The sequence below is a fragment of the Oncorhynchus gorbuscha genome, linkage group LG03, assembly GCF_021184085.1.
Source record: "Oncorhynchus gorbuscha isolate QuinsamMale2020 ecotype Even-year linkage group LG03, OgorEven_v1.0, whole genome shotgun sequence".
Classification (NCBI taxonomy): domain Eukaryota; kingdom Metazoa; phylum Chordata; class Actinopteri; order Salmoniformes; family Salmonidae; genus Oncorhynchus; species Oncorhynchus gorbuscha.
This window is the reverse complement of record NC_060175.1, coordinates 4,371,456-4,392,271: the sequence shown is the minus strand read 5'-3', so window position 1 is coordinate 4,392,271 and position 20,816 is coordinate 4,371,456. Positions and strand designations below refer to the sequence as shown.

General features: G+C 42.4%; 2 protein-coding genes across 4 annotated transcripts in view; one reads left to right on the top strand and one right to left on the bottom strand.

Annotated features, from left to right (window-relative positions):
- Positions 1-420, bottom strand: part of LOC124024914 (centromere protein P) — a 197,557-nt gene extending 197,137 nt beyond the window's left edge. Inside the window, exon 1 of the mRNA XM_046338651.1 lies at positions 153-420. The gene's annotated coding sequence lies outside the window, so the exon portion shown is untranslated. The remainder of the gene's footprint in view (positions 1-152) is intronic.
- nol8 (nucleolar protein 8) lies at positions 398-20,033 on the top strand. 3 transcript variants are annotated; one of them, XM_046338620.1, is made up of 18 exons: positions 398-541; positions 1,284-1,431; positions 2,245-2,307; positions 2,474-2,552; positions 3,062-3,212; positions 3,485-3,553; positions 5,761-7,536; positions 7,790-7,930; positions 8,577-8,768; positions 9,137-9,262; positions 12,098-12,179; positions 12,343-12,484; positions 13,103-13,186; positions 14,457-14,758; positions 15,655-15,799; positions 16,702-16,763; positions 16,926-17,008; positions 19,225-20,033. In XM_046338620.1, the coding sequence occupies exons 2-18, from the start codon at positions 1,311-1,313 to the stop codon at positions 19,282-19,284; spliced, it is 3,678 nt and encodes a 1,225-aa protein (XP_046194576.1). In that variant the 5' UTR covers positions 398-541; positions 1,284-1,310; the 3' UTR covers positions 19,285-20,033. The 3 variants fall into 3 exon arrangements, with proteins under 3 accessions (XP_046194576.1, XP_046194563.1, XP_046194569.1); XM_046338607.1 differs by having other exon boundaries at positions 12,098-12,188; XM_046338613.1 differs by lacking the exon at positions 398-541 and adding an exon at positions 624-643 and having other exon boundaries at positions 12,098-12,188.
- The last annotated feature ends 783 nt before the right edge of the window (positions 20,034-20,816 follow it).

Here is a 20,816-nt window from a genome sequence, read left to right as displayed (position 1 = left end):
GCAACGAAGAGAAACTACCTTGCTATTCTCATAAATATCCCGTCATATAGTTAGTTTTCACACTTATCTAATCAATGATAAACGAACTCGCTAACTGAACACAGATAGCTCATGTATATTGTCAGATTTAAGACAACGTGGATCTAATTTACCTTCCAGACTCCTCTGAAATACTCTTGTGTTTCAAAACAAACCTTTCGCGCTGTTTCTGACTTCCGGAATAAATGTTGTGGGACGGATCTGCGTAGACTCAAATTAACGGAGGTATATTACATCTCAGAAGATCATAACGTTTTATCAACTCAAACAACATTGGTAATACCAAGATAGCGAAGGTAAATTATATGATACTTGTGTGATAAGTATTTTATTTATTTATTTTTATTTTAGAAAGCCAACGTCCCCGAAATACAACCCCATAGTCCCGACGACACAACGCGGAACCATGAATCTCCGGAACTAAACACACGTGTTCACAAATGTGTCCGGAATCTTTTTCGTGTAACACCGATCTGGATGCGTGTGAATTTCCAACGCCGAGGTAAACAGTTTATGATTACATGTTCATTTCGGATCGATTAATATATTTAATCTGTTACTTTACACACTTGGATTTCTGCCTCACTTGTGTTCAACTTGTCCAGTTAGTAAATGTACTTATGTCAACGCGAACTGTTGTGTTTGGTGTTGATATTATTAAACGGATTCAACTCCGCGGTGAAGGAAGTTTCTGAACTTCAATAACGGCGTGGAGCCGATACCATGCTATGTGGACTCTAGCTCCGATTACATCGTTTTTGCCAAAGGAAAAACAACAACAAAAATATTAAATGCCCTCATTTTAACTGTTTTGTCTTCTGTGGTTGCTTGTTAATCAAATACGACCACTGACTGTTTCCTTGGTGAGATTCAATTGTAACACGGCCATTTGCGCTGAAAAGCAATGAGAAAACGGTCTAGGTGGTTCTATTTTAATAAACGTTTGAGAAAGTATGGATTTCAGCGAACAAAAAAAAGGGACGCAGCTACAGAAGACAAACATGTGTGGGAGTTTCATCGTGTATTTTACGTGTTGACCTTGGGCAAATTAATGTAGTCGGATCCACAGTCCACAAAGTCTCGGTCTCCACGCCGTTAGTTTATGATGAACTTCACCAACTTTAAGATAGTGAGGTTTAGTCCGCTAGAGTTGATAGTGCAATCGGTCTTGCACCTAGCTTTAGCCATGTAGGACTTGACTTAGTTAGCTAGCTGATACGTTTTTACCACGTTCTCTTTGACAGATCTGTCAACCTGAGGAGTTGGTCATCATGAAACGTCTATATATCGGTGGCCTGAGCCACACCATCACTCAAAAGGATCTGAAAGACAGATTTGGTAAATTTGGCGATGTACAGGATGTGGAACTCCGGACCCGGAGAGATGATGAAGGTATGGTCACACACTACCCCAACATCTTCTAGGATCAGATCAGTGATTATCATATCCCTGTTTAGCCCAGTTTATTAAACATTTTTTTAATTATTTAATTAATGAAATTACAGTCTAATGGCGATCTATAGTAATATATAATAATATATGCCATTTAGCAGACGCTTTTATCCAAAGCGACTTACATTCATGTGTGCATACATTCTGTGCATACATTCTATAGCAACAACTTTGTGGCTATGCGACGACCCGTAGCAACACTTGTTTTAGCAGCGTGTATCCCGCGGTGGAAGGTATTCCATAATCGATAGACTGTTCTGATGGAAAGGTCACTTTCATCTCCGAGCCCAAGGAAGTATTATATTGTTTGATGCTGCCACCAGCCTCCGATCTACTGCAGCATGTTGCCCAAATGTGAGGCTGATTCGCTAGACAAGCAGGTGTGAAACACAGACCGGTCGGTGTATGTGATAAGAGAGACACAACATGGAATTCATGTTTGGTTTGGACTTAGAAGTGGGTGGTAGCATCAAATAATTAGATTTGAATACTTTTACGGACTCTGCAATGCAAACAATGCCCTTTTCATCAGAACCATCTACCGATTACGGATTCCAACGGGACAACGAGCTGCTGACAGTCTGAGTACATGTCATACAGTCATTGGCCGAGTACCAATCTCACACTCTAATCCCGTGCTGACATTGATATGTGACGGTGAGCTCCGTAGGGCTAATCCCCGTGCTGACATTGATTGTATTTCCACGGCAGTTTTACTGTCATTTGTAACGATGTGTTGTCCTTCTTCCACAGGAGTTCCTTATAAAACCTTTGGATATATCAATTTAGAAATTACTGATGCTGGTTTTAAGAAATGTAGGTGTCTTTTATTTGTGTGCTCTCTCAAACATGATATACACATTCTGATACGTCCGATGATTAATTCTGTTTCTAACGGTCTTTGTGTCCCTGTTGTGTCCCTGTTGTGTCCCTGTTGTGTCCCTGTTGTGTCCCTGTTGTGTCCCTGTTGTGTCCCTGTTAGGTATGACTGTGTTGAACAAGTCCAAATGGAAAGGTGGAACAATACAAATTGAGCAGGCCAGAGAAACCTTCTTACAGAAGTAAGGATATTCCTATTTGTGTTTCACTGCAAACGTCTGTAGGCCTGGGTATCTTCTGAACGAGTGTCGTCTGTAGGCCTGGGTATCTTCTGAACGAGTGTCGTCTGGAGGCCTGGGTATCTGGAGGCCTGGGTATCTTCTGAACAAGTGTCGTCTGTAGGCCTGGGTATCTTCTGAACGAGTCTCATCTGGAGGCCTGGGTATCTTCTGAACAAGTGTCGTCTGTAGGCCTGGGTATCTTCTGAACAAGTGTTGACATGATGTATCTACATCAGAAGTTGCCAACCAGCCTTTTGGAGCTCTACTACGTGTGCAGGCTTTTGCTCCAGCCCTGTTCTAAACACTTCTTTCAGCGAATCAAAGTCCTGAAAGGGGAACGAAGATAAGGGCTGGTCCAGAATACTACACGAGTGTAGCTCCTCAGAAGGAAGGTTGGCCAACTCTTGTTGTGTATCACAGAATCACAGTATGATTGAATTGATATGTGTGTGTATGTTTTCTATTACTAGATTAGCTCAGGAGCGTCATGAAGCTGCAGAGAAGATCCAATCCCCAAGCGTCAACCACAAAGACAAACTCGTGGAGTCAATGAAGGAGGCAGGGGTGGAGAACTTCCACATGAAGGCAGCTGTTCCTGGGACAGAGATACCTGGGCACAAGGTGTGTGTGTGTGTGTGTGTGTGGGGGGGCGTATATTTGCCTGTATTTTATTATTGTACTAAACTGGTGCCAGATCTAATTGTATTGACTGTGTCAACTCCTATAGTCATTGGCATGTGGTGCGACAATGGGCATACAACACAAAGCAATCTGAGACCAGGCTATTAATTGTACCCGAGAATTACATGCAGCGCTGAATGGCTGTTCTGTGGTCTTTTTTTAAAACATCCATGTTTTAGTGTTATTTCTCAATTATTGTTCTTTTTTTCTAGGATTGGGTTGTGAGTAAATTTGGACGAGTCCTCCCGGTTCTTAATCTCAAGTGCCAAGGAAGGAACAAGATATCCTTTTCAAATTTCCGATATAGTTCTAAACCGTGAGAATGCTGTTCATTGACTACAGCTCAGCGTTCAACACCACAGTGCCCACAAAGCTCAGCACTAAGCTAAGGACCCTGAGACTAAACACCTCCCCCTGCAAACTGGATCCTGTACTTCCTGACGGGCCGCCCCCAGGTGGTGAGGGTAGGTAGCAACACATCTGCCATGCTTGACCTCAACACAGGGGCCCCTTAGGGGGTGTACTCCCTGTTCTGACTGCTTGGCAGCGCACGACTCCAACACCGTTCAATTTGCCAAAGGTTTTAGGCCTGATTACAGACAACGATGAGACAGCCTACAGGGAGGAGGTCTGAGACCTGGCTGCGTGGTGCCGGGACAACAACCTCTGCCTCAACGTGAGCAAGACAAAAGAGCTGATCGTAGACTACCTGAAATGGGGTCACTTTACCCCTGCTACATGTACATATTAGCTCGACTAACCTGCACCCTCGTATCCCCTGTATATAGCCTCCACATTGACTCTGTACCAGTATCCCCTGTATATAGCCTCCACATTGACTCTGTACCTGTACCCCCTGTATATAACCTCCACATTGACTCTGTACTGGTACCCCCTGTATATACCCTCGCACATTGACTCTGTACCTGTACCCCCTGTATATAGCCTCCACATTGACTCTGTACTGGTACCACCTGTATATAGCCTCCACATTGACTCTGTACCGGTAACCCCTGTATATAGCCTCCACATTGACTCTGTACCAGTACCCCCTGTATATAGCCTCCACATTGACTCTGTACTGGTATCCCCTGTATATAGCCTCCACATTGACTCTGTACCGGTATCCCCTGTATATAGCCTCCACATTGACTCTACCGGTATCCCTGTATATAACCTTGTCATAATTTTTATTTTTTTATATAACTTTTTTAAATAGTAATTTCATCTGCATTGTTGGTTAAGGTCTTGTAAGTAAGCATTTTAGCCTCCTACATTGACTCTACCGGTATCACCTGTTGTATTCATCATTTTTATTTTTCTATATCACCTGTTGTATTCATCTGCATTTTGGTTAAGGTCTACTACACCTGTTGTATTCAGCATTTTACGGTAAGGTCTACCTACACCTGTTGTATTCAGCATTTTACGGTAAGGTCTACCTACACCTGTTGTATTCAGCATTTTACGGTAAGGTCTACCTACACCTGTTGTATTCAGCATTTTACGGTAAGGTCTACTACACCTGTTGTATTCAGCATTTCACTGTAAGGTCTACTACACCTGTTGTATTCAGCATTTCAATGTGAGGTCTACTACACCTGTTGTATTCAGCATTTCAATGTGAGGTCTACTACACCTGTTGTATTCAGCATTTCACTGTGAGGTCTACTACACCTGTTGTATTCAGCATTTCACTGTGAGGTCTACTACACCTGTTGTATTCAGCATTTCACTGTGAGGTCTACTACACCTGTTGTATTCAGCATTTCACTGTGAGGTCTACTACACCTGTTGTATTCAGCATTTCACTGTGAGGTCTACTACACCTGTTGTATTCATCATTTTACTGTAAGGTCTACTACACCTGTTGTATTCAGCATTTCACTGTGAGGTCTACTACACCTGTTGTATTCAGCATTTCACTGTAAGGTCTACCTACACCTGTTGTATTCAGCATTTCACTGTGAGGTCTACTACACCTGTTGTATTCAGCATTTCACTGTGAGGTCTACTACACCTGTTGTATTCAGCATTTCACTGTGAGGTCTACTACACCTGTTGTATTCTTCATTTTACTGTAAGGTCTACTACACCTGTTGTATTCTTCATTTTACTGTAAGGTCTACTACACCTGTTGTATTCTTCATTTTACTGTAAGGTCTACTACACCTGTTGTATTCAGCATTTAACTGTAAGGTCTACTACACCTGTTGTATTCAGCATTTTACTGTAAGGTCTACTACACCTGTTGTATTCAGCATTTTACTGTAAGGTCTACTACACCTGTTGTATTCAGCATTTTACTGTGAGGTCTACTACACCTGTTGTATTCAGCATTTTACTGTAAGGTCTACTACACCTGTTGTATTCAGCATTTTACTGTAAGGTCTACCTACACCTGTTTTATTCGGCGCATGTGACAAATATTAATTTATTTGAATTGTCTCAAAAACAGAATGTTAGTTCCCCTTGACTCCAGTATCACTTCATCAAGTACGATCCGTCAAAACACAGCCACAACATCAAGAAACTAGAGAGTTCAGCCGAGGTTCCAGACCTGACGCCCGTGTCCCAACTAACGTGGGAAATATCAGGCGGCGACGACGACATCAGTAAGAAGAGGAGAGGAGAGTTCCCACCGCAGAAAACACCACTTGCTAAAAAGAAGAAAGACCGTCCGAACCAAGTCGTTGCAAACGAACAGTCCGACCGTGTGAAGTCCTCAGAGAAAGGTTCAACGGTTCTGAAGTCTAACGGCGAAACCAGACCTCCAACTAAACCTAAACAGACCTCTAAGAAACTCCAGGCGCAGACCTCCGTGTGTGTTTTTGACAGTGGCGATGACTCAGGTGGGGACATTAGGATGTTGGCACAGCGGAGCACCCCGGTGGACGGCCCGGTAGTAGATGAGGATGAAGACAACCTGGAGGTGGTAGGCGATAACTACATACCCAGAACATTCCTTACCCAGCAGAAGATTAAAGATGTCTGCCAGCTTCCAGGTGGGTCTTCTGGGAAGAACGAGGAGGATTATGACTCAGCGGATACTGATGAGATCCTCAACTCCAGAAAAACACCCAGCGGTACCAAGCAGGACCAACTGCCCAAGGCCAGTAAAACACAAGAGAAAGCTGAGGTGAATAAGCAAACCAACAACCTGGAAACAGACAGAACTAAAGGAAAAAAGGCTAATAAAGTGCTCCCAAAAAAGTCTGTAAAGAAAGTCTTCCCTATAAAGAAGACCCCTTCGCCAGAGAGTGATAGTGGTGATGGTGAGGATGATGACTCGGAAGTAGAGCGTGAAGACTCCTACTCTTCAAAAGCCAAAAGGACTTATAACGTCCTCCCTAAGAAAAAGGCTATTGAGAAATCCACTACCCCTTCAGAATCTGATGATGATTCGGAAGAAGAGAGTGATTCTGACTCTTCAAAAGCCCAAAAGACCGGCAAGAAGGTTGTCTCTAAAAAGAAGACCCCTCCTTCAGAATTATCATCTGACGATAGTGAATCATATGAAGATACATCTGAGGCTAGCGCCGATTCCGAATACGAAGCCATGTTTACTAACTGTCAGAGGTTAGCGTTTTCACTGGACGATCTGCAGCAGCTGGTTAAAGAATCATTTTTAAAAGGCTTGGACCGGGACAGTGACGACGACGATCCGGGATCTGATTCACAACAACCTGGACCAAACCGAGTGTCTGAGGTGCTAGGGATGGAACCCCGGGTTACTGCCTCTGAGGCTCCTGTACCGCTGGCTAAGACAGGAAATGGCAACACACCGGAGGAGATTCTGGCGGCCATCTTTGAAGAGGACAGCGACGAGGTGAGAGAGAAGAAGAAGAAGAAGGGAAAGAAGAAAACAAATCCGTCAACATCACTTCCTGCTTTCCAGGGGACCAAGGCTCTCTTAGCCACATCGCCACAAAGTCTAAAAAGACAAGTTGAGGAGGACGGAAAAATTAAGACGTCCACTAAGAAACAGAAACGTGACAGATTGTCTAAACCCAGTGTCTCAGAGGACGACGCCAAGACTGTGTCAAAACCCTCAGAAACTAAAGGCACTAAAACTAAAACTCGTCCTCCTAGCAGCTCGGACAGTGAAGATACAACCAAGTCACCAGCCCTCAGACGGAAAACGACTTTGAAAGCCGAGCCAGAGAAGAAGTCCGTCCCAGCGGCCAGCTCTACGTCCAGCAGCTCCAGTGTGGAGTCAGAGATGGAGGAAGATGTACCTGCTAAAAAGACTCAGAAGGCTGAGGTCTGTGCTTTCTCTCTCTCTCTCTCTCTCTCTCTCTCTGTTCTCTCTCTCTCTCTCTCTCTCTGTGCTCTCTCTCTCTGTCCTCTCGTTCTCTCTCTGTGCTCTCGTTCTCTCTGTTCTCTCTCTCTCTGCGTTCTCTCTGTTCTTTTATTGCCTTGTATTTGTTTTTAATCTCTTATGTCAGTGGTCTAACCTACCTGGGTAAATAAAGCATGTTAAAGAAAGTGTTGATCTGATGTATTAATTGTTGCAGGTGTCCAAGAAGCCACAGACTGCTGGCGGGGTTATAGATGCTAAGCGACAGGACAACCAGAAACGCCTAGCTGCTCAGGAACAGAGGCAGAAGGAGGCTGAACTACAGAAGAAGCTCATCCAGGAGGCTCTGGCGAAACTGGTAAGTCACTGGTGGCATGTCACTCTGTCACACACACATACAAGTAGCAACAACACAGTACAGTACAAGGCCCTTCTCCTGGTCAGAGCCACCAGTAAGGAGTGCTATTGCTGCTTATGTTCTCTGTTATGTTGTTATCTGGGGGTGGCTATTGGCTTGTTGATGACTGTCGTGATATCAGGACACATAGTACTATATAGTCTGGGTGGTATATATATATATACACTGCTCAAAAAAATAAAGGGAACACTAAAATAACACATCCTACATCTGAATGAATGAAATATTCTTATTAAATATTTTTTTCTTTACATAGTTGAATGTGCTGACAACAAAATCACACAAAAATCAAATGTATCAACCCATGGAGGTCTGGATTTGGAGTCACACTCAAAATTAAAGTGAAAAACCACACTACAGGCTGATCCATGATGTAATGTCCTGAAGACTGTGAGGGCCTGTTGAATATACACCAACTCAGTGGGATATTTGTCATTGACACATAGTTTTGTTGGGTTAATGTCTTTATTGTTGGTTCTTAACTCTTGTAAATATTTAAATATTTATGTAAATATGTAAATATTTCAACAAAAGAAGGGATTTTTGTCAGACTTTCCTCACCGATTTCATGGTGTTTTTGGTCAAGGATTCAGCTGCTGATGGGAATCACCACATCAAGTTCAGCTCCGATGAGGAAGAGGATGGCGACGAGGAAGAACATACTTCCCCTGTACCTCCCAACCCCAAGAAGACACTGTTCCAGAACAGCCAGTCTGATGAGGAAGACTCTAGTGATGAAGAATCACCAGCTCGAGGAAAGCCGGGCCTTAAAGACAAGGTAATTGTTTTTTTTCGGGGGGCATTGTTACAACCGTGAGCTAATATATTAAAGTCGTTGGATCACGGCAAAATAACATCCGTAATCTGAGCGTTTGAATGGATTTCTGTTACGACCCTGTGAAGAAACCGTTTTTAGTCAACAGTCACATCTTATCGACCGTAGTAAAACACGTGATTGGTAGCGTGGTCTCATATCTGTTGTTTGACTAGCCTGGGTACCGGTCTTATTGTGCCATCGTGCCACTCCCTGTTTGGCATCAGAGAGGCTGGCATGATGGCACAAACAGACTTGTAGCCAGGCTGGTAATCTGAGATCAGGCTTGTAGGGTTGTTTCACATATACATTTTAGCTGTTACCTGTTTCAGGAATATAAGAAGCTGACGGGCAGCAACCTGTTTGACGACGACGATGATGATGATGATGATGATGAGGAGAAGGATGGGGACAGGTTCCAGATTAAACCTCAGTTTGAAGGAAAAGCTGGAGCGAAGGTGAGCTGGTTTTACAAACTGTTGTCTGGCTGACTACTGACATTAGGCTGTTGACATTAGACTGTTGACATTAGACTGTCGACATCAGACTGTTGACATTAGGCTGTTGACATTAGACTGCTGACATTAGGCTGTCGACATTAGGCTGTCGACATTAGACTGTTGACATTAGGCTGACATTAGACTGACATTAGGCTGACATTAGACTGTTGACATTAGACTGTTGACATTAGACTGTTGACATTAGGCTGTTGACATTAGGCTGTTGACATTAGGCTGTTGACATTAGACTGTTGACATTAGACTGTTGACATTAGACACATTTCAGGCTGTCAACATTAGGCTGTCGACATTAGGCTGTCGACATTAGGCTGTTGACATTAGGCTGTTGACATTAGGCTGTTGACATTAGGCTGTTGACATTAGACTGTTGACATTAGACACATTTCAGGCTGTCAACATTAGGCTGTCGACATTAGGCTGTCGACATTAGGCTGACATTAGACTGTCGACATTAGACTGTCGACATTAGACTGTTGACATTAGACTGTTGACATTAGACACATTTCAGGCTGTCGACATTAGGCTGTTGACATTAGGCTGTTGACATTAGGCTGTCGACATTAGGCTGTCGACATTAGGCTGTCGACATTAGGCTGTCGACATTAGGCTGTCGACATTAGACTGTTGACATTAGACACATTTCAGGCTGTTGACATTAGGCTGTTGACATTAGGCTGTCGACATTAGACTGTCGACATTAGGCTGTCGACATTAGGCTGTCGACATTAGGCTGTCGACATTAGGCTGTCGACATTAGACTGTCGACATTAGACTGTTGACATTAGACTGTTGACATTAGACACATTTCAGGCTGTTGACATTAGGCTGTTGACATTAGGCTGTCGACATTAGACTGTCGACATTAGACTGTTGACATTAGACTGTTGACATTAGACTGTTGACATTAGACACATTTCAGGCTGTTGACATTAGGCTGTTGACATTAGACACATTTCAGGCTGTCGACATTAGGCTGTCGACATTAGGCTGTCGACATTAGGCTGTCGACATTAGGCTGTCGACATTAGACTGACATTAGACTGTTGACATTAGACTGTTGACATTAGACACATTTCAGGCTGTCGACATTAGGCTGTCGACATTAGGCTGTCGACATTAGGCTTTCGACATTAGGCTGACATTAGACTGTTGACATTAGACTGTTGACATTAGACTGTTGACATTAGACTGTCGACATTAGGCTGTCGACATTAGGCTGTCGACATTAGACTGTCGACATTAGACTGTGACATTAGACTGTCGACATTAGACTGACATTAGACTGTCGACATTAGACTGTCGACATTAGACTGTCGACATTAGACTGACATTAGGCTGTTGACATTAGACTGACATTAGACTGTCGACATTAGACTGTCGACATTAGACTGTCATTAGACTGACATTAGACTGACATTAGACTGACATTAGGCTGTTGACATTAGACTGACATTAGACTGACATTAGACTGACAATAGACTGACATTAGACTGTTGACATTAGACTGACATTAGACTGACATTAGACTGACATTAGTCAGTGCCTACGTCTGAAATGACACCCTGTTCTCTAAGTTGTATTGTATCAAAGCGTCTGCCAAATGACCGTGTTCTCATTGTCGTTCTCACTCTCTTATCCGGAGAGATGTACTGTCAGTGAGTCATTTAGCTGACACTCTTATCCAGAGAGATGTACGGTCAGTGAGTCATTTATCTGACTCTCTTATCCGGGAGATGTACAGTCAGTGAGTCATTTATCTGACTCTCTTATCCGGAGAGATGTACGGTCAGTGAGTCATTTAGCTGACTCTCTTATCCGGGGAGATGTACAGTCAGTGAGTCATTTAGCTGACTCTCAGAGATACTTACAATATTTTTACTTGTTGTATTTTTTGGGACCGTCTGGCTAACTGTTGACGTTCTACTGTTGACGTTCTACTGTTGACGTTCTACTGTTTACAAAGAAGAAAAAGTACAACTGTAAGTCTCTAGATAAGAGAGTCAGATAAATGACTCAGTGACTGTAAGTCTCTCTGGATAAGAGAGTCTGATAAATGACTCAGTGACTGTAAGTCTCTCTGGATAAGAGAGTCTGATAAATGACTCAGTGACTGTAAGTCTCTCTAGATAAGAGAGTCTGATAAATGACTCAGTGTGACTGATAAGAGAGTCTGATAAATCTCTGGATAAGAGAGTCTGATAAATGACTCAGTGACTGTAAGTCTCTCTAGATAAGAGAGAGTGATAAATGACTCAGTGACTGTAAGTCTCTCTAGATAAGAGAGTCTGATAAATGACTCAGTGACTGTAAGTCTCTCTAGATAAGAGAGTCTGATAAATGACTCAGTGACTGTAAGTCTCTCTGGATAAGAGAGTCTGATAAATGATATGACTGTAACATTTAAGAGAGTCTGATAAATGACATTTAAGTCATTTAGATAAGAGAGTCTGATAAATGACTCAGTGACTGTAAGTCTCTAGATAAGAGAGTCTGATAAATGACTCAGTGACATTCACCTAGATAAGAGATGACATTCAGTGGAACAGTCACTTTACAATATCTAAAATAAATGACTCAAAACTGTAAGGGGGATAAGAGGATCTGATCCAAAAATATCCTAGGTATTAATAACAATGAGAATGGGGTTTCAGGTGTCGAAACAACTTACAGAACTGTTAGCAAACAGCATATTCAGTCACACATATATATATATATATACTACCTTTTTATTATCTTTCCTTACAAACTTGTTTTATTAAAAATTGTTTGTAGCTCATGCAACTGCAGTCGAGGTTCGGGACAGATGCGCGTTTCCAGATGGATCGCAGGTTTATTGACAGTGACGACGAGGCAGGTGAGCCAGGTGAGCCAGGTGAGGCAGATCGACTGTCCTTATTGGACGGTTCTTTCTCTCTGAAAATCCCCTTCCTAAACCCTCTCCATCGGACTCTTGTCTTTTAGTCGGTACTCTTATGGGTTTGATTTTTATTTACTATTTTTAATTTTTCCCTTGACAGAGATGGAGTCATCTCAGCCGGAGAGAGAGTGTGAGCTGGTAGAGGAGAAGAAGAAAAGTCTAGACATCTTAAATCATCTCCTCAACATCAACGTACAACCCTCTGACCCTAATAAACCCACAGCTAAGGGCAAGACGTTCAGGTCAGTCAGAACTCACTAGAGTTCATGTCACTAGAATGGTGTCTGAAAACCCTGTTCCCTGTATAGGGTTCTAGTGCACTGTAGGGCCCCTAGTCAACAGTGGTGCACTATGGGGCCCCTGGTCAACAGTAGTGCACTATGGGGCCCCTGGTCAACAGTAGTGCACTATGGGGCCCCTGGTCAACAGTAGTGCACTAAAGGGCCCCTGGTCGACAGTAGTGCGCTAAAGGGCCCCTGGTCGACAGTAGTGCGCTATGGGGGCCCCTGGTCAACAGTAGTGCGCTATGGGGGCCCCTGGTCAACAGTAGTGCGCTATGGGGCCCCTGGTCAACAGTAGTGCGCTATGGGGCCCCTGGTCAACAGTAGTGCGCTATGGGGCCCCTGGTCAACAGTAGTGCGCTATATAGGGAATTGAATGCCATTTCAGACACTGTTTGCATAACACTAAGAGTTGTGTCTGTTAGTCTAATAACAACCGTCTTGTCAGCCTGTCTGTGTAATGTTGAGGTCAGATTACTGTATGAGGGCAAGATGGCTCTGAAGTCTAATCTTGTTCCCCATTTCTGATGTTTTGTATTTTCACAGCATGTTGTAATGTTTTTTTTTCTGTTGTTGCAGAGATATCTCAGCGTTGCAGTATGACCCAACCAAAGAGGAGCACGCTGCTTTTGAAACTAAGAACGACAAGCCCAAGAAAGACAGGTAGCCACTTCGTAAGAACAAAGAGCCCGTTGTCATAGTAACAAAAGGAGAATCGGGAAATCTCATTTGATTTGTAGTTCTGGACCAAAAAGCCCTTATACATTTTCTTTTTAAATTAAGTCAAATGTTTTCATTACAAACGTTTCCTGTATGTACAAACAGTGATTCCTTGCACCAAGTAGCCAGGCCTCGTACGCACCAAGTAGCCAGGCCTCGTACGCGCCAAGTAGCCAGGCCTCGTACGCGCCAAGTAGCCAGGCCTCGTACGCGCCAAGTAGCCAGGCCTCGTACGCGCCATGTAGCCAGGCCTCGTACTGTAAGGTACATGGGGCCTCCTGAGTTGGGCAGCGGTCTAAGACACTGCATCGCAGTGCTAGAGGCGTCACTACAGACCCGGGTATGATCCCAGTCTGTGTCGCAGCCGGGCCGCGACTTGGAGACCCATGAGGCGGCCCGCAATTGGCACAGCCTCGTCCGGGTTAGGGGAGGGTTTGGCCCAGCCTCGTCCGGGTTAGGGGAGGGTTTGGCCCAGCCTCGTCCGGGTTAGGGGAGGGTTTGGCCCAGCCTCGTCCGGGTTAGGGGAGGGTTTGGCCCAGCCTCGTCCGGGTTAGGGGAGGGTTTGGCCCAGCCTCGTCCGGGTTAGGGGAGGGTTTGGCCCAGCCTCATCCGGGTTAGGGGAGGGTTTGGCCCAGCCTCGTCCGGGTTAGGGGAGGGTTTGGCCCAGCCTCGTCCGGGTTAGGGGAGGGTTTGGCACAGGGTCGTCCGGGTTAGGGGAGGGTTTGGCCGGCCGGGATGTCCTTGTCCCATTGCGCACCAGCGACTCTTGTGGCGGGCCGGGCGCAGTGCACGCTGACACGGTCGCCAGGTGTACGATGTTTCCTCCGACACATTGGTGCAGCTGGCTTCCAGGGTTAAGCAATTGTGCTTCTACACCTGCATTGCTTGCTGTTTGCTGTTTGGGGTTTTAGGCTGAGTTTCTGTACAGCACTTTGAGATATCAGCTGATGTACGAAGGGCTATTTAAATACATTTGATTTGATTTAAGCGAGCAGTGCGTCAAGAAGCAGTGCGGCTTGGCTGGGTCGTGTTTCAGATCTCGACCTTCGCCTCTCCCGGGTCCGTTTGGTAGTTGCAGCGATGAGACAAGACTGTAACTACCAATTTAGAAATCATTCAAAACAAAGAGTAGGTGCAGCGATCAGGTGCGGCGCCGTAGGAAGGTGAGGAACATGTTTTACTGAGTTGTTCTTGTCCCATGTGTTAATCACAGTAAACTGGCAAGGAAGAAGAAGCGGGAGGAGGCGGAGAAGCTGCCAGAGGTCTCCAGGGAGATGTATTACGATGTGTCCATGGATCTGAAGGAGGTGTTTGGAACCTCCAAGGAGGAGAAAACAGAGGGGGAGGAGGAGAATGTGGCCTGGGATAAAGAAGAGGAAGAGACCAGTCAGCCTATGGCAGTCGATCCAGTGATGGTGTCATCTCACCTGTCAACCAATGAGGGAGAGGCATCGTCAGGCTTCAAGTTCTCGTTCTTTGGGGGTGACACGGTAGCCGAAACCATCACTGAAAAGGGTAATGGACTGAACTTGTGTTTTTACGTTTCCTTTCCTTCTGTTAATGCAACCAGCTGTCTTTGCTCTTACCGGTCCTGGCGTCTTCCTCTGTTCAATCTCATTACACACAGGACCAGTTATGACCATGTGATGGCAAAATACTGACCCCCTGTTTCTCCTCTGGTCTGACCCCCTGTTTTTCCTCTGGTCTGACCCCCTGTTTCTCCTCTGGTCTGACCCCCTGTTTCTCCTCTGGTCTGACCCCCTGTTTCTCCTCTGGTCTGACCCCCTGTTTCTCCTCTGGTCTGACCCCCTGTTTCTCCTCTGGTCTGACCCCCTGTTTCTCCTCTGGTCTGACCCCCATGTTTTTCCTCTGGTCTGACCCCCTGGGTTTTTCCTCTGGTCTGACCCCCATGTTTTTCCTCTGGTCTGACCCCCATGTTTTTCCTCTGGTCTGACCCCCTGTTTCTCCTCTGGTCTGACCCCCTGTTTCTCCTCTGGTCTGACCCCCTGGGTTTTTCCTCTGGTCTGACCCCCTGTTTTTCCTCTGGTCTGACCCCCTGTTTTTCCTCTGGTCTGACCCCCTGGGTTTTTCCTCTGGTCTGACCCCTGTTTCTCCTCTGGTCTGACCCCCTGGGTTTTTCCTCTGGTCTGACCCCCTGGGTTTTTCCTCTGGTCTGACCCCCTGGGTCTCCTCTGGTCTGACCCCCTGGGTCTCCTCTGGTCTGACCCCCTGTTTCTCCTCTGGTCTGACCCCCTGTTTCTCCTCTGGTCTGACCCCCTGTTTCTCCTCTGGTCTGACCCCCTGTTTCTCCTCTTGTCTGACCCCCTGCCAGTTGTCAGTACACACAGCAGTGGCTTCATCTTTGACGTCAAGTTTAGTGTCTATATCTGTCTCTGCTTGTCCCTCTCCAGAGGAGTACCATTTCGAGACGCTCAAGGGGGCCAAGGTGTCATGGCAGGTGGACCCTCGTTTCCAGGACAGCAGTGATGAGGAGGAGGAGGAGGAGGAGGAGGAGGAAGAGGCCAAGGAACAGACTGACACCACTACACCCACAGAGTAATACCTTATAGCCACTTGTCTTTTTATTAACTACTTACAGCTTCAGAGTAACATCAAACATCGAGTAATACGTCCCTGTTTACCTGTATCGACAGTTGGGCCCCTGTTTACCTGTATCGGTAGTTAGGCCCCTGTTTACCTGTATCGACAGTTAGGCCCCTGTTTACCTGTATCGACAGTTGGGCCCCTGTTTACCTGTATCGACAGTTGGGCCCCTGTTTACCTGTATCGGTAGTTGGGCCCCTGTTTACCTGTATCGACAGTTAGGCCCCTGTTTACCTGTATCGACAGTTGGGCCCCTGTTTACCTGTATCGATAGTTAGGCCCCTGTTTACCTGTATCGACAGTTGGGCCCCTGTTTACCTGTATCGATAGTTAGGCCCCTGTTCACCTGTATCGACAGTTAGGCCCCTGTTTACCTGTATCGACAGTTGGGCCCCTGTTTACCTGTATTGATAGTTAGGCCCCTGTTTACCTGTATCGACAGTTGGGCCCCTGTTTACCTGTATCGATAGTTAGGCCCCTGTTTACCTGTATCGACACAGTTATGATGGTATTAGATGGGTTTCTTTGACTATTGATTATGATGGTATTAGATGGGTTGCTTTGACTATTGATTATGATGGGTTTCTTTGACTATTGATTATGATGGGTTGCTTTGACTATTGATTATGATGGGTTGCTTTGACTATTGATTATGATGGCATTAGATGGGTTTCTTTGACTATTGATTATGATGGTATTAGATGGGTTGCTTTGACTATTGATTATGATGGGTTGCTTTGACTATTGATTATGATGGGTTGCTTTGACTATTGATTATGATGGTATTAGATGGGTTGCTTTGACAATGCTGCCAGTGTATTGACTTTATTTAACTGTTTGTTTCTGTTCATTAGAGAGCCGCTGGCGTCGAAGAAAGCTTTCTTCTTTTTCCGGCTCGACGATGAACGGTTAAAAGGTAACTTTGGGCCTTTTTTCAGTCACAACACTCTTTCTTTTCTTTTTTTTAGCTAAAGGAAACTTTGTTTTAAAATTTCAACATAAAAAAAAATGTTTTTAAAAGTATTAAAAACATATAATCACAATATCAACATGACACACTTTTGTTTTGTCCAATCAGAGGGGCCTAAAGCGTTCTGCAGGTCATCCAAGCTGGAGGACCAAAGAGAGATGTGGAAGGAGAAGAGGACGGGACTCATAGAGGTCAGGCCCTGTCTGTCTGACACTTTAATGGACTTAAAACTATTATACAGTTGCTGTCAAATTACATGAATTAAGGATTTTCAATATAATTTAAAAGGATTCTTTTGTAAAATAATGATTGTCAGTAAAGCAACAACAAAAAAGTACCTATGTATGTATACGATAATGTATACAATATAGAATAATGGATAGGATAATGTATACAATATAGAATAATGGATAGGATAATGTATACAATATAGAATAATGGATAGGATAATGTATACAATATAGAATAACGAATAGGATAATGTATATAATATAGAATAATGGATAGGATAATGTATACAATATAGAATAATGGATACGATAATGTATACAATATAGAATAATGGATAGGATAATGTATACAATATAGAATAATGGATAGGATAATGTATACAATATAGAATAATGTATACGATAATGTATACAATATAGAATAATGGATAGGATAATGTATACAATGTAGAATAATGGATAGGATAATGTATACAATATAGAATAATGGATAGGATAATGTATACAATATAGAATAATGGATAGGATAATGTATACAATATAGAATAATGGATAGGATAATGTATACAATATAGAATAATGTATACGATAATGTATACAATATAGAATAATGGATAGGATAATGTATACAATATAGAATACTGGATACGATAATGTATACAATATAGAATAATGGATAGGATAATGTATAGAATAATGGATAGGATAATGTATACAATATAGAATAATGGATAGGATAATGTATACAATATAGAATAATGGGTAGGATAATGTATACAATATAGAATAATGTATACGATAATGTATACAATATAGAATAATGGATACGATAATGTATACAATATATAATAATGGATACGATAATGTATAAAATATAGAATAATGGATAGGATAATGTATACAATATAGAATAATGGATACGATAATGTATACAATATAGAATAATGGATAGGATAATGTATACCATATAGAATAATGGATAGGATAATGTATACCATATAGAATAACGAATAGGATAATGTATACAATATAGAATAACGAATAGGATAATGTATACAATATAGAATAACGAATAGGATAATGTATACAATATAGAATAACGAATAGGATAATGTATACAATATAGAATAATGGATAGGATAATGTATACAATATAGAATAATGGATAGGATAATGTATACAATATAGAATAATGGATAGGATAATGTATACAATATAGAATAATGTATACAATATAGAATAATGGATAGGATAATGTATACAATATAGAATAACAAATAGGATAATGTATACAATATAGAATAATGGATAGGATAATGTATACAATATAGAATAATGTATACGATAATGTATACAATATAGAATAATGGATAGGATAATGTATACAATATAGAATAACGGATAGGATAATGTATACAATATAGAATAATGTATACGATAATGTATACAGTATAGAATAATGGATAGGATAATGTATACAATATAGAATAACGGATAGGATAATGTATACAATATAGAATAACGGATAGGATAATGTATACAATATAGAACAATGGATAGGATAAGGTATACAATATAGAATAATGAATATGATAATGTATACAATATAGAGTAATGAATACGATCATGTATACAATATAGAGTAATGAATACGATAATGCACACAATATAGAATAATGAATATGATAACGTATACAATATAGAATAATGAATTTGATAATGTATACAATATAGAATAATGAATTCGATAATGCACACAATATAGTATAATGAATATGATAATGTATACAATATAGAATAATGAATATGATAATGTATACAATATAGAGTAATGAATACGATCATGTATACAATATAGAGTAATGAATACGATAATGCACACAATATAGAATAATGAATATGATAACGTATACAATATAGAATAATGAATTTGATAATGTATACAATATAGAATAATGAATATGATAATGCACACAATATAGAATAATGAATACGATAATGTATACAATATAGAATAATGGATAGGATAATGTATACAATATAGAATAATGAATACGATAATGTATACAGTATAAAATAATGAATACGATAATGTATACAATATAGAATACGATAATGTATACAATATAGAATAATGTATACAATAATGTCTTTCTGATGTTTTTTTTTCTTCCCAGGAGTACCGTAAAAAACACAAGGATGCAAGAAGGAAGCTGAAAACCTCCCAAAGAAACTGACAGGAGATCCACAAGACATTGAGAGAGAGGACCTCTCGTCTTACCCGACTCGAGTTGGGACTAACAACCATGCTAGTCCCAAGACTTCTCCTCAAATCATATTCTGACTTTAGGGATGTTTATTTTATTTTTGTTATGTTCTAACCTCCAACTGCAATCGTGTTACCGGCATAGTGTAGTTTTAATTTATAAAGAAACAGGGCCGTTTACCAATCAAAACAGCTCCATTTTCCACCACCAGGGGACAGGGCCGTTTACCAATCAAACCAGCTCCATTTTCCACCACCAGGGGACAGGGCCGTTTACCAATCAAACCAGCTCCATTTTCCACCACCAGGGGACAGGGCCGTTTACCAATCAAAACAGCTCCATTTTCCACCACCAGGGGACAGGGCCGTTTACCAATCAAAACAGCTCCATTTTCCACCACCAGGGGACAGGGCCGTGTCGTTTTACCTCAGATGGTGTTATTGACTTCCTTGAGGTGGTGTGGGGAGACTGAAGGTGCCACTAGACGCTGGTCTTGGGTCAGTTTTTGAATTTTCCACCACTAATTGTTAACATTAGGATTGTGGGAAGGGGAAGCTGATCCTAGATCTGTACCTGAGGGGAAACTTCAACCTGGAGTGATCCAACTCCATTTACATTACATAATGATGTGAATCTGATCTGTACTACAGAATTGCATGGTTGTAATTGATTTATGTCTCTTTTTTTTCTATGGAGAATTAAAACTCAGAATATCTTTCGATTGTGATTTTATTATTTAAGCCATTTTGGATCACTGGGTGGAGAAAGGACTTTGTGTTATTTTGAGATTTCCCATGGACAATTTTAGTGAGTAGTGTGTTTTCTCTATTCTCTTTACTAATGACTGAACAGTGGCTATGGAGGCTACAGGGGCCACGGGCTACAGGGGCCACGGGCTACAGAGGCCACACGGGCTACAGTCCTTAATGTTTTGGACACTTGGTGTATATATCAATTACACCTTTATTGGAGTCTCAATGGCGAAATCTAAATTACACCTTTTTATTGGCAGCACCAGTGGTCACTGAATGTTGTGGTGAGCATGAAAAACCATACGGTCGTCTCAGTCACCAGATCTCAATCCTATTGAACACTTATGGGAGATTCTGGAGTGGTGCCCGAGACGGAGGTTTCCCACCACCATCAACAAAAACACCAAATGATGGAATTTCTCGCGTAAGAACGGTGTCACATCAAATCAAATCAAATTTATTTATTTATTTATATAGCCCTTCGTACATCAGCTGATATCTCAAAGTGCTGTACACATCCCTCCAATAGGAGTTGTAGACACTTCTAGAATCGAGGCGCTGCCGAGTTGCACTGAAAATGTTCTGGCAGCTTGTGGCCCGACATCCTACTAAAACACTTTGCTTGGTGCGTTTTTATATTATTTTTGCAGTTAACTATGTTATTCCACCTGTACCATTGTCAACGTGTCTCTCAGAGCCTTATCGGTCTTCTGTGTTACTTTCCATCACACACAGCCATCAGCAACCGTT